Source organism: Schistocerca piceifrons, chromosome 4, assembly GCF_021461385.2.
Source record: "Schistocerca piceifrons isolate TAMUIC-IGC-003096 chromosome 4, iqSchPice1.1, whole genome shotgun sequence".
Lineage (NCBI taxonomy): Eukaryota > Metazoa > Arthropoda > Insecta > Orthoptera > Acrididae > Schistocerca > Schistocerca piceifrons.
In genome coordinates this window covers 353,410,817-353,425,821 of record NC_060141.1, presented here as the reverse complement: position 1 = coordinate 353,425,821, position 15,005 = coordinate 353,410,817, and the positions used below count along the sequence as shown (strand labels likewise).

Genomic DNA, 15,005 nt, shown 5'->3' with positions numbered 1-15,005 from the left:
CAAGTTATTTTTTTAAAAATGTACTGAGTTTTACACTGTCATACTTATTCATTGGTAGCTCATCTCAGTTTCTGAGTGAGCTTTTTAACTTATATAAGTCTGATCTTCAATATTCAATTACACAACGGATTAAAAATCTCAGTAATTTCCCTAGTACTTTGTATGATGTATGCACTAAAGCATTTACTGTTAAATGTTACTATCAAACATTTTGATAGTCCATTCAGCATAGGTTGCATGATTAATGAATCATTTGGGAATTCATTGTCAGAATCAAAACATGTTATTTAGTGTATTGTTCTGTCTGGTAGAAACCACAACAAAGAAGCTTAGTACTGTCATTAATTTGTTAACTGAAATGAGAGAATTATGTAATTTGTAACGTAATGTGAAATATCTGAAAAATTAAGCTTTCTGAGCAATTGTATTGAAGTACTAATTTAGATACCTTACGACTGTTAATATTAAAATAACCATCTGCACAGGTATCACAGTCTCTTCCTATAACATGTGGTTTACATGGGCACTGTCCTGTTAAGTGATCACATATGGTATCATCAGTAAGACTTTGTAAAGTACCTAGTTTATTACAGTGGCATGGTGTGCAGTTTCCTTTGATGGAAGATATGGCATTACCATAAAAACCTGTGGAGAATACATTATTTCAGTTCAAAAATAAGACATAGTAATAATCTATTAACAAAATCTTTGCATAACAAAACAGGGCATTAACAAGAATGAAAAAAGTACATTACTTTTGATAACATAATAAACTGGTTATTATATTATGGCACATATGTTTTACATAAGAAATGTAAGTAAATAATCTCCTACCAAAACAGAATTCTGAACCATGTAACTTGCTTAGCAAGGAGTTTGTGAAACCTATCTATCCACACTACCGGAGGGTTCTTTCATCCTTAGGTTTTAGTGGCCCTGCTCTTTTCTTTAAACCTTCTCCTACTTATCCTTCTCTCATATTTTCCTGAGGAAGAAAGTAATAGTTCCAAAAGCTAGGATAGTGACTTGTGTTTTTACATGTGTCTGTCAGCAACTACAAATTTTGTAAGTACTAACAAGCAATTCTGTCTCATAATTTCATATTTTTCTCAAGTAAACAAATTTCTTCCCATTTATATAATTCTGATTATTGCAACATTTTGCATCAAGTTCCAGGATTTCACTTCCATAGCCATTTCCCTTCAGCCTTCAAGTATTGTGTATGTTGAACAACATCTATGGTTAAGACTGTTTCTATATTAGGTTTGTCAGTTCAGCACAAACCGACACACACTCAAAGGAGCTAAATATTTATTATTTTCCGCCTCTGGCTGATTGTCAATAACATGTTAATTATAATCATCCTTTATTCTTCTCTTGTAAGTTATAATTAATTACTAGGCATGTCCTGAAGCTAGTATTTGTGAATGAATGCTTATATGTATCAAGTACTATTTCAGCTGAAGTTCCTGGATTCATGTTATTGCAACTGATTCTTTTCTGGTCTCACTTTCTATGCCTGTTTTAGTTTTTGAAATTGCACAACGGAAAATCCAGAATGAAATAATGGGCCAGAACACTTGCTGCACATAGCAAGCCACTACGCTGTCCCCACATCCCTGCATTCTCCCATAGGCAGCACTAGCATCTTTCTCAACCACTATCTTACTATCCCTTCGCCTTGCCACGCTATGCCTCTTGTGTACACCACAAGTCACCTCAGCAGAAATTACTGCTCACCTCACACGCAGTAGCAGCTGGGCCTTAGCACCGGAAAACAACGGTGGCCGTGTGTGTGTGTGTGTGTGTGTGTGTGTGTGTGTGTGTGTGTTTGTTTTGTTCTGTCTACATCTGATGAAGTACTTAGTACTTAGCAATACTTAGTACTTAGCAATATAGCCTGAGAGCTATAGTTCGAGTGACGAATGATGGCAGTTGAGTTTAGGCTCATTCTACACACCTACATTACGCATTCTCTGACAGCCAATGAGCATTCAATAGTGTTATGAGTGCCATGCCTCTGAATGTTGTATGCATTGTCAGCATTCTACTCAATCATAATGAGTTATTTAGTGAATTTTTATTCCATTTGTAGCAAGCTGTCATGGGAGATGGTGGCGGTGGACAATAAATTCTCCATAAGCAAGCAAGACATAATTTGCAAGATACATACTTTCATCAGGAGCAACGCACGTATATGTGCATACTCCAACTGTCATTTGGAACCAGCAACAATGCTAACCCCATTATTGTCTCAACCTTTGTGAACTGCCATTGTTCATGGGTCAGTCTATAATAATTTATAGCAGACTTTCAAAATGTTCCTGTCTATCACTCAATGCCTTCTCTATGTAATGGATGGCAATCCATTCTTGTTATAATTTTTAGGCAGCATCAGTTGGTCTTATATGTCCTTTAGGACAGTCTCTGTCAAAATTTGACAGTCTGCTGGCAATATACCGCAATTTAATGCAGGAGCAAGAGCATACCTATAGCACTACAGAGGGCAGTTTGCGAAAAGGGTGACATGACATTTGGCTACCTATAGTACTACACACGTCAGTGTTCATAGAGGGTTTCAAGACACTTGGAAACAAACTAAACTTGTCATACTGAATGACGGAATTTTTTTTCAGGTTTGCCACGAGTTTCCCCAAGTGAAATTCTCTGACATTTCTGTGATTTCCAGACAACTTTTAACGTTTTTCCCTGAGAACTTTTGAAATGTCAAGAGTAAGTTATGACATAAGTTGACAATCTGTCTTTGTGGCTATGGTACAAGAAACACTAGTGCAAATGATAAAATAACTAAAAAAACATGCAAGCAATTGGTGTTTCCTATTGTAAGCAAAAATATTTCCTCATGGGAAGCATGCTAGGGATAAGTCCCTGCAGCCATGCTATCGTCTGTGACCTCGGTGGCTCAGATGGATAGAGCATCTGCCATGTAAGCAGGAGATCCCGGGTTCGAGTCCCGGTCGGGGCACACATTTTCAACTGTCCTCATTGAGGTATGTCAGCAACACCTGTTGGTAGCAAAGATTTTCGATTAATTGTCATCTCTTTCTAAAGAAGCTGCATGGTCATTATATCTGTTCTTTCGGAACAGTTACTATCTTCATATAGTTAAAGGCTACCCAGCCATTGACCTCCTTCTGTGTGAATGTGCACACTTTGCCCAAATTCTTATGGGAATCGTCACCTTAGATGGAGTGAGTAATGAGTGAATGGGCAAATATCCTTCAGGAACATCATGAATGTAGGTTGTGGACAGTTGGGAATGTGTGTCTGACAGGAAGCGTGCTAGGGATAAGTCCCTGCAGTCGCACTAATTGACAACAAAAAGTGCAAGTGCTACTCTGAGCCGGCCGAAGTGGCCGTGCGGTTAAAGGCGCTGCAGTCTGGAACCGCAAGACCGCTACGGTCGCAGGTTCGAATCCTGCCTCGGGCATGGATGTTTGTGATGTCCTTAGGTTAGTTAGGTTTAACTAGTTCTAAGTTCTAGGGGACTGATGACCTCAGCAGTTGAGTCCCATAGTGCTCAGAGCCATTTGCTACTCTGAGATGAAGAAATTGACACTCAAGAGGAATTTGTGGCAGGCCACAGCAAATCAATCATAAGACTGTTTACTCAGAAAAAGAAAGATTTAGTGAAATCTTTTGATAATGTTGTCTGGACCACACTTTGAAATTCTGAAGATAACAGGGATAAAATACAGAGAACAAAAAGTTATCTGCAACTTGTACAGAAAATACACTGTAGTTATAAAGAGTCAAAGGACAGAAAAGGGAAGCAGTAGTTAAGAAGTGAGACAGGGTGGCAATCTCTCCCTGATGTAATTTGATCCTTACACTGAGCAAGCAGTAAAGGAAAGCAAGGAAGAATTTGGAAATGGAATTAAAGTTCAGTAAGAAGAAATATAAACTGACTTCTGCCAATGACATTGCAGTTCTGTTAAAGAAGGCAAAGGACACTGAAGAACTGTTAGCTAGTTGACTGAATAAATAAAGGGGAAAAATTGTAGAACAGCTGACTAAAAGAAGGGATCAGTTGACAGGACACATCCTGATGCATGAAGAAATCACCTATTTGGTAATGAAGGGAGGTGTGGGGTGGAACCTAAAAGCAGTAGAAGGAGACCAGTAGTCGAGTTCAATATGATGCAGAAGTTAATCAGAAGTGAAGAGGCTTGCACAAAACACACTAGTGTGGAGAGATACATCACATAAATCTTTGGGCTAAGTCCACAACAACATACATGTTGCTGATGATACTTTCTGCATCATTATATGGCACTAAAAAAAAGGAAACAAAATACCATATTTAGCCAATTATAAGACAAGAGTTTTTCCCAAATTCATCATTCAAAACATACGGTGTCATCTTATATCCACAGATTAAACTATTGATGTTCAGATCAACATTTTTACATACTTTAATCAATTAATACAGGGGTTGTCTTACATTTACAAATGAAGCTTTAGCTATTGAGGTTTCATAAAAATTAATTTTGAGGAATTCAGGAGTGTAGGACTTAGCAAACAATGCTTTCATTTTAATAGCATCGAGACTTTCCAATGTGCCAAAGCGCTACAGTATTGACCTAACTCGAACAATAACATAACATCTGACTTCTAGTGCCAGTGCAATGTGGAAGGGATGCACAAGAAACTATGTATTAGCCACTACAACAATCTAATGCTCTGCTTAAAAATGGACAATTTTGTGAAACACAGGAGGAAATAGCATTAAATTCTGTCAATTTACAAACTTTTGTTGTATTTGAACAGGTCTGCAATAGAAGTTCTCATACATGTTTGGGTAGCACATTCATATTATACATTTAAGCTGCTTTTAAGGTGAAAATCTTGTCCTTCAAAAACATCAGTTGATTCTGAATCCAAGTCAGCATTCTATTTAGTTGTGAGAAACTGTAATGATTTACCAAGTGAGCTGAAAATGAGAAATTCAGTTGCTGTTCACGTATTAGAATACTGGGGGAAATGTCACCAGGTTTTAATCAGAGGAAACGAGAAAAAAATTAATCCGGAACTAAATGTCTAACAAGCGATATAAATCACACTGAACTGAATGCAGTTGGCATCACAAGAATAAATTACGGTGGAAAGACCCATTGTCGAGATAGTACCAACAGATGGTACTGGATCGCGGGACAAGTGAAAGTTTAAGAACTGGACTGAATTGTGATTGTGATCTTTTATTTACATATTAGTTTCTGTTGTTAAATATGGTTTGTATCCTAGAGTATACTGCCAGCTATGTTCACTGTAGCTCAAGTACACTGTAGAAGAGTTGGAGGGGGCAGGTGGGGGACAGTGACACCAGTTTGGCTAAGAACTACAATGACTGCAGGGTGGGGAGTGGTGAGAGGGCAGCAAATTTCGTCTTGTTCTCCCCCCCCCCCCCTCCCCCCTTGTCCCCCCTCCTCTCATGGGGAATCTATTTTGTGTACTTTGGCTTTTTATGAACATCTGTCATGTTTAAAATGCAGTTTGCCTGAACCCATTTGTACTCAGAATCGAATTGATTTTAAAGTTGGACAAGTACTCAACACAGCATACAGTTCTGCCTAAGATGCTAAAAGTCTAGATTGGGGCCAGTGATCTGTATTTCATGCAGAAATATTGTCAATGCTCGCCATGTGGTATGACGGGAACAATAGGGGTTGTGTCAGCTGCTGATTCTACAAAGTCAATGAGTGAGTGGCGGGCAGGCAATATGTTTGGAACCAACAGACATTTAAAATGCTCACATCAGTATAGAAATGAAATCCAGTATGTGTTTTCTCAGGTCCCACCCAATCACAACCTCAGAAACGCAAAATATTTGGAAATGCCAAATATCTGCAACAACGAAGATATAAAGTTTCATAGCTGTCCTGTTAGGATGCTGACAATGATTAGAAATAGTGATACCACAGATGTCAGGCTAAATAAATAGAAAATAGCAGTGAAGATAAAAAATAATGTAAAAATGTTCTTTTTGCCTATTTTATTATTCCTTGTATTGTCAAAACGTAGGCAAGGGATAAATGGCCTAAGTTTAGAACAGGTGTAATATTACTTTTTAAGCAGATGCCTTATGTCAGTGTGAGTTTGTAATTCTAATTAGTCAGAATATGTTATAAAAAGTTTTCTTGAGGAACATTTTTTAAGTAAGAAAGGGGGGTCTTTTTATATTCAGGGTCATCTTATATTTGGGTAAATACGGTAAATCAAACACTGAAAAACAGAAAGACAAAGAAGGTGATCATTTAGTTTATTAATCACCAATTTTAGTCATTACATTGTATTTGTTATCTGCTTACCTTGTGAGCATCTTTCACACTGTTCTCCTTCTGTATTGAAAATGCATTTCAGGCATACTCCAGTAGTAGCATTACAGTTCCCAGTAACATTGAAATCAATGTTACCATTGCACTCACAAGGCTGACACGGCATGACAGGTCCATTAATGCCATCAGGATCTCCATAATACCCATCTTCACAGATATTACAGCGAGGTCCTGCAAAAACCAAAAGTGAAATTCCATCAACAAAATTTTTACCAAATTAAATAGTGAAAACTACTACTTGGATTGCTGTGTGTGATACTGCATCAGACAGAAAATTGTGTTTTCTTATATTGTACTTCAAATTTAATATATCATTAGCAATGTAGCAGTATACATTTTTATTTGGTGACAGTCTAATGCACCGTGAATAAAAATTACAATAATAATACTCTCAGTTGTCTGGAATTATCAAAGATTCTGTAACACCTGTCTAGCATTGACTGATTGAACAATGAAGTTGTTCAAAAAGGGAACAAACTTAACAATCTAATATACTTTAGAATGTTAAATAAAAATAAATTGTTTGCAATTTGTACAAAAAACTCACAACTAATGACAATATACATGATTACTCTGACCTAAATGTGGCTATAGTGCCATGAGGATAAGCACTTAGGACAAAAAATTAGTCGCCCTACGAGACATCAGGCAAATACTGTGTAACACCACCTCTAGCCCTGATAATGACCTCAATTCAGTAAAAAAGGTAGTCCACAACTACCTTCAGGAATGTCACATGCAGAAGCACTTAGGACAAAAAATTAGTCGTCCTACGAGACATCAGGCAAATACTGTGTAACACCACCTCTAGCCCTGATAATGACCTCAATTCAGTAAAAAAGGTAGTCCACAACTACCTTCAGGAATGTCACATGCAGAAGCACTTAGGACAAAAAATTAGTCGTCCTACGAGACATCAGGCAAATACTGTGTAACACCACCTCTAGCCCTGATAATGAACTCAATTCAGTAAAAAAGGTAGTCCAAAACTACCTTCAGGAATGTCACATGCAGCTGATGCCCTCATTGATAATTAGATTCTGTTGCTGTTGTTGTTGTTGTTGTTGTTGTTGTTATGGTCTTCAGTCCGGAGACTGGTTTGATGCAGCTCTCCATGCAACTCTATCCTGTGCAAGCTGCTTCATCTCCAAGTACTAACTGCAGCCTACATTCTTCTGAATCTGCTTAGTGTATTCATCTTTTGGTCTCCCTCTATGATTTTTACCCTCCACACTGCCCTCCAGTACTAAATTGGTGATCCCTTGGTACCTCGGAACATGTCCTACCAACTGATTCTTTCTAGTCCAAGTTGTGCCACAAATTCCTCTTCTCCCCAAATCTATTCATTACCTCCTCATTTGTTATGTGATCTACCACATCCAATCTTCAGCATTCTTCTGTAGCACCAGTTTTGAAAGCTTCTATTCTCTTCTTGTCTATTATCATCCATGTTTCATTTCCATACAAAGCTATACTCCATACAAATACTTACAGAAAAGATTCTTGACACTTAACTCTACACTTGATGCTAACAAATTTCTCTTCTTCAGAAACACTTTCCTTGTCATTGCCAATATTTTGTATCCCCTCTACCTCGACTATCATCAGTTATTTTGCTCCTCAAATAGCAAAACACAGCTACTACTTTAAATGTCTCAGGTTATAATCTAATGCTCTCAGCATCACCTGATTTAATTAGACTACATTCCATTGTTCTTGTTTTGCTTTTGTTGATGTTAATCTTATATCCTCTTTTCAAGACACTGTCCATTCCATTCAACTGCTTTTCCAGGTCCTTTGCTGTCTCTGACAGAATTACAATATCATCAGCAAACCTCAAAGTTTCTGTATCTTCTACATGGATTTTAATTCCTACTCCGAATTTTCCTTTTATTTCATTTACTGCTTGCTCATTATATGGATTGAATAACATTGGGGATAGGCTACAACCCTGTCTCACTCCCTTCCCTTTTGTGCCCCTCAACTCTTACAACTGCCATCTGGTTTCTGTATAAATTGTAAATAGCCTTTCGCTCCCTGTATTTGACCCCTGCCACCTTCAGAATTTGAGAGTATTCCAGTCAACATTGCCAAAAGTTTTCTTTAAGTCTACAAATGCTAGAAACATAGGTTCCCCTTCCTTAATCTAACTTCTAAGATAAGTTGTAGGGTCAGTATTGCCTTGCATGTTCCATCATTTCTATGGAATCCGAACTGATCTACCTCGAGGTTGGCTTCTACCAGTCTTTCCATTCGTCTGTAAAGAATGTGTGTAAGTATTTTACAGCTGTGATTTATTTAACTCATAGTTTGGTAATTTTCACACCTATCAACACCAGCTTTCTTTGGGATTGGAATTATTATATTCTTCTTGAAGTCTGAGGCTTATGAGATGGAAGAGTTTCGTCATGGCTGGCTCTCCCAAGGCTATCAGTAGTTCTAATGGAATGTTGTTCATTCCTGGGACCTGGTGGTGACTTAGGTCTTTCAGTGCTCTGTCAAACTCTTCATGAAGTATCATATCTCCCATTTCATCTTCATCTACATCCTCTTCCATTTCCATAATATTGCCCTCAAGTATGTTGCCATTTTATAGGCCCTGTATATACTCCTTCCACCATTCCACTTTCCCTTCTTTGCTCAGAACTGGTTTTCCATCTGAGCTCTTGATATTCATACAAGTGATTCTATTTTCTCCAAAGGTCTCTTTAATTTTCCTGTAGACAGTATCTGTCTTACCCCTAGTGAGATAAGCCTCTACATCGTTACATTTGTCCTCTAGCCATCCCTGCTTAGCCATTTTGCACTTCCTGTCGATCTCATTTTTGAGACGTTTGTATTCCTTTTTGCCTGCTTCATTTACTGCATTTTTATATTTTCTCCTTTCATCAATTAAATTCAACTCATTAAATTACCCAAGGATTTCTACTAGCCCTCGTCTTTTTACCTACTTGATCCTCTGCTGCCTTCACTATTTCATCTCTCAAAGCTACTCATTCTTCTTGTACTGTATTTCTTTCCCCTGTATTTGTCAAATGTTCCCTAATGCTCTCTCTGAAGCTCTCTACAACCTCTGGTTCTTTCAATTTATCCAGGTCCCTTCTCCTTTAATTCCCACCTTTTCACAGTTTCTTCAGTTTTAATCTACAGTTGTGGTCAGAGCCCACTTCTGCCCTCGAAATGTCTTACAGTTTAAAACCTGGTTCCTAAATCTCTGTCTTACCATTATATGGTCTGTCTGAAACCTTCCAGTGTCTCCAGGCCTCTTCCACGTATGTAACCTTCTTTCATGATTCTTAAACCAAGTGTTAGCTATGATTAAGTTATTCTACCAGGTGGCTTTCTCTTTCATTCCTTACCCTCATTTCATATTCACCTACAACTTTTCCTTGCCGGTTGGTGTGGCCAAACGGCTCTAGGCACTTCAGTCTGAAACCGCCTGACCGCTACGGTCACAGGTTCGAATCCTGCCTCGAGCGTGGATGTGTGTGATATCCTTAGGTTAGTTAGGTTTAAGTAGTTCTAAGTTCTAGGGGACTGATCACCTCAGATGTTAAGTCCCATAGTGCTCAGAGCCATTTGAACCATCTGACCTTTTCCTTCTCTTCCCTGTCATACTATCAAATTCCAGTGCCCCATGACTATTAAATTTTCATCTCCCTTCATTATCTCAATAATTTCTTTTATCTCACCATACATTTCTTCAATCTCTTCATCATCTGAAGAGCTAGTTGGCATATAAAATTGCACTACTGTGGTAGATGTGGGCTTCATGTCTATATTGGCTATAATAATGCATTTACTATGCTTTTGGTAGTAGCTTACCCGCGTTCCTATCCTATAGTTACCAATTTGCAAGAAAACTGTTCGCTGAGTTTCACTTGCTGTTCCAGATATTTCCTATGGGATGAAGACTGGGTGATTTGGTGGGACAGGTGTGATATAGTACTTGGGTATTTGTCAAAACAACAATGGATGTGTACAGTCCTGTGAACATGCGTGTTGTAATCTTGGAAGATGGGAGTGTCCATAGCTTACTCATCTGGAAGCTGTAAAAGAACAGGAAATACTTTCTCATCAAGAATGTTGAAATAAGCATCCTGATTCATGTTCACAGTGACCTGAATGAGTGAATCCAAGTCATGGTAGAAAAACATTGCTTAAAACATCATAGAAACACTTCATACAATAACTGTATCCTTCATGCACTGTAAGTGCACCACTGGACTGTCGATGCAACTGACGCCTTGCATAATTTGAAAAGAGACAATATCATGACTTGTTGCACTACATTGCACGCCTCCTGTTAGCTAGCACCCAGTTATTTGTCCCATTTAATACATGTAGTCCTGCTGTAAACAATGGCCTTTTGCAAAGTGTTTTGACTCCAGATGTCTGTTTTATGCAGTTCCCTTTGCAATTACCACTTGGGAACGGGTTGTGATGGACCTGTATTCACTGATAGAAACAATTCATCTTGGGCCACTAATATTTTATCTCATGAACTTATCATTAATAATATAGTTATCATACTTCTGTAGACTAATTACAGCAAGATAGCAAGACACTACTCAAGTGTGGTTCAGTAAACAAATTGTTATCCCCACCTACATTGTGGCTTAGGTGGTGAGTCAAATCAAAAATATAATACAGACTGGTGTGTGGTGCACAGAAATATGTAACACAGAACTGTTAACATTAGCTTCCAAGTTCTTGCTCTTTTTCTAGTAAGAGTATACACACTCGCAAACATAACTATGCAGATATAAATGGGTCATCATTGACTGACTGTATGAGTATATAAGATGACTTTGATACAATTACTAGTTGGTTGATGAATGGTACCTTACTCTAAATGTAGAAAAATGTAAGTTAATGTGGACGAGTAGCAAATACAATCCTTAAATGTTGGAGTACAGCATCAGTAGGGTGCTGCTTGACATAATCACATTGATTAAATATCTAGGCATAATGTTGCAAAGTGATATGAAATGGAATGAGCACATCAGGTTGGTAGTACGGAAAGCAAGTCCTAGACTTTGTTTTATTGGAAGAGTTTCAGGAATGTGTAGCTTGTCCATAGGGGAGATGGCATTTACAATGCTAGTGCGACCCATTATTGAGTACAGTTAGAATGTTTGGGATCCCTTCCAGGTCAGATTAAAGGAACATATCAACACAATTCAGAGGTGTGCTACGAGTTGTTACCATTAGGTTCAATCAGCATGTAAGTATTTTTTTCCGGAGGTGCTTTGTGAACTCAAATGTGAACCCTTGAAGAAAAATTTTGAGAATCGGAATTTGTGGCCAACTGTAGAACAGTTCTACTGCCACCAACGTACATTTCATATAATGACCACAAAGATACAATGCGAGAAATTAGGGCTTGTATGGATGCTTTTAGACAATCACTTTTCCCTTGCTCTATTTCCGAGTGGAACAGAGAAGGAAATGCATTGTTTGGTGGATTATGTAGTTTATATACATATGTAGGTGTGGATTTTATGTATTTTTCCATCCAAGAATTCCCATTATCTAAAATTATAATATCATTTAAACATTATTTATTGTGTACCTGTGGTACAAATCTCTTGATAAATATAAGTCTGCCATAGCTTATAAGCCTGTAAGTTCCCATAGGCCTAATTCAACTGGGAGCCTGTGCGAACCAAGCACCACATGGTATAACTCTTCATTAAAAAGAATTTCTTGGTTTTCACTGGTTCTTGGTTAGCTTAATTAAATACAAATTGCTCAGTTTACAAATTGGTAAGCATAGTGAATGCAAAACACCTGCAAATAATCATCATGTTCAGCGCCACAGCTCATTGACACTAACACCAGTGATTAATGAAAACCACCACTGCTGTTTAATAAAACAATTTATTGTGTTTCAAAGAGTTTCACTCTTAGAACATCACTGGGCTGCCTGCAGTTAAACAAAATAAGACATTAGGGCAAAAGCTACAGTGTCTTAATCAATAAAATAAGTAACTCTCACTGTCAATAGTTTTATAATAAATCCTCATTGAGATATACCAATCATCATATAAATAATCTTGTTGTCGTATGTAACCTTAAATATAAAATCTGGAAACAATGATCCCTAACATTCTGGCAACCATCTGGTAGCAGCATGGAAAGCGTACATGGCACACTGTGCACACAACACTATCCAGGCAGGGCCATCCACAAGAGATGTAAACAAGTAAACACACTGCTTGACCTTCCTTGAGTGTGATGTATCGATTGTGCAATAATAACTATTAGAAGATAAATCCTTACAAAGTGCTCACACAAAATTGCAGCAAATGATTAATTACATAGTACTGTTGTAAAGTAATTACATAAAATATAACAGATATGGTAATTGTGATCTTACAGAATGATCATTGAATAAAGTGGTTAGAAAAGATGCAGTGTCATTGAACATGTAAAAGAGCTAAAATAACCAAACTTGTGGTTTTCGTCATATGTTGTTAACAGAATTAAAGTCAAGCTGTGTTAAACTTACTAAAATTATTTACAAACTAAGAGAAACAAATGTCAGAGGTTACACAAAGCTGTATCACCAATGGGCAAAACAGTGAGTGTCTCATTACACAAACAGCTGTGATGTGATTACTTATAGTGCACAAGAAACAGTAATTGTGATCATACACAATGATTGTGATTAAAGAATAAAGAATAAAAGTATGGGACTGATGACCATAGATGTTTAGTCCCATAGTGCTCAGAGCCATTTGAACCATTTGAATAAAAGTATTTACAACAAACAATGTGGTGTCATTGACCACATAAAAGAATCCAAACATATTATAAAAATGTAAGAATGTTTGTATATATGTTCCACAGCTCCTCCTAAGCTTCTGGGTCGATTTGGAAACTTGACACACAGATCATTTAATGTCTGGAAAGAAGCACTATGGGGGTAAGAACCACCTACCTGTCAATGGGGTGGGAATGGGGGTGAAACGAAGTTTAGTCCATGATGTGCAAAAACCTAGACTTCATTCATCCAGTATTTGAGAATGAGACCACTTAGTCATTTGCAGCAAAATTTAGATATAATTTCAAACCTTTACAAACCTTTTTCTCACTGGCATACTACACAAAATGATCAAAGAAAAAAGGTTATCCCTTACTACATTTTCACTGTTCATGCAGTAAAACTGCTGTATCAGGAATGACATTCTGATTTATTACTGCTTTACTACTAACTCTATTCATGACATTTTGCAGACAGTACTCATGTATAACACTGAACACAAATGCAAAACTACGTCATTGTGTGACACTCAGTTCAGGAGATATAACATCATAAATGCTAAGATGCATGAGAAACTGCCACATCATGCATGGCAATTTAATTTATTACTTCTTTACTACTAACTCTACTCCACACACATTTCATAGACAATATCTGCACATACCATTGAATGTACCTGCAAAATTATATCACTGTAAAACACACACTTCAGGAGATAAAACATCATAACGATTGAGCTGCATGAAAATGAAAGGGCAGCCAAAATCCACTTGAGATACAGGGGATATTTGACTAAAAATATGTGTGGATAAGAACCAGCAAGTTCCTATTAGGTTAGATGTGATGGACAGGGAGCAGATGGAGAGACAGAGAGGGGGAAGGAGGAGATGGACACAGTTGTGGGGAAGGAGGAGATGGACAGAGAGAAGAGAAGGTGGAGATGGACAGAGAAAGGAAAGAGAAGGAGATGGACAGAGAGAAGAGAAGGTGGAGATGGACAGAGAAAGGAAAGAGAAGGAGATGGACAGAGAAAGGAGAGAAGGGGCTGGAGAGACAGGAAGGGGAAGAGATGGGCAGGCAGAGGGGGCAGAAGGAGACTGAAGATGAGAGAAGGAGACTGAAGATGAGAGAAGGAGGTGGACAGAGAAAGGTGGAGGAGAAGACTGTTGAGAGAGGAGGAATAATAGGTGAACAGAGATGGGAGGAGGAGGAAATGGACAGCGAAGGGGGACAGGAAATGGACTAATAGGAAACTGAAACAAATACATGCCCTGGCAACACCAGGTACTCAGCTAGTCACAAACCATAACTGAAGTGGGTGGTTCATGTTATATGTTCCTAACAAATTAAAACACGCTGTGCTGAGCTTACTACAAAACTGACCAATAGAAGAACAAATTCCAACACCTACATCGTCATTAGAGAAAGCAGTGAGTAACTGATTACACAAATGATGGTTAAGTAATTATACAAAATATAGCAAAAACTGTAAATGTGATGACACACAATGATTGTGATCAATGAATAAAATTGATTAAAAATTATGTTGTTATTAAATATGTAAAACTGTGTTTTTGTTAAACATGTAAAAGATTAAAATAACATAACTGGATGGTAAATAATTTAGGGGTAAAGCAGACCAATCACCAAACAGCCCAAGTTTTGAGGCATTGAAAAGCTCATACAAAAGAGAAAGAAAACTTGCCAGCTTTTGGAATCAATCCTCTGTTGAGCTAGGGAATACACACATGCACAAGCACATGCACATGAACCCCCCTCCCCCCCCCCCCCCCCCCCACACACACACACACACACTGTACCCTACATTGTGCCAGCTGGGACACAGTCTTGTGTTGAGAAAGTTATTATCTAGCTGTGTT

General features: G+C 37.9%; 1 protein-coding gene and 1 non-coding gene across 4 annotated transcripts in view; one reads left to right on the top strand and one right to left on the bottom strand.

Annotated features, from left to right (window-relative positions):
* The window catches only part of LOC124794744 (laminin subunit gamma-1-like), a 337,502-nt gene that overhangs the window by 104,285 nt on the left and 218,212 nt on the right, over positions 1–15,005 (bottom strand). For all 3 annotated transcript variants that reach the window (XR_007016605.1, XM_047258351.1, XM_047258352.1), the window contains 2 exons: positions 6,330–6,527; positions 449–645 (listed from right to left, as the gene is read on the bottom strand). Coding sequence is in view for 2 of the 3 variants with exons in the window: in XM_047258351.1 (XP_047114307.1) it covers positions 449–645; positions 6,330–6,527 (395 nt within the window). In the remaining variant the exon portion in view is untranslated. The remainder of the gene's footprint in view (positions 1–448; positions 646–6,329; positions 6,528–15,005) is intronic.
* Trnat-ugu lies at positions 2,913–2,986 on the top strand. Its single transcript has one exon. It is a non-coding gene; the product is annotated as a tRNA-Thr (tRNA).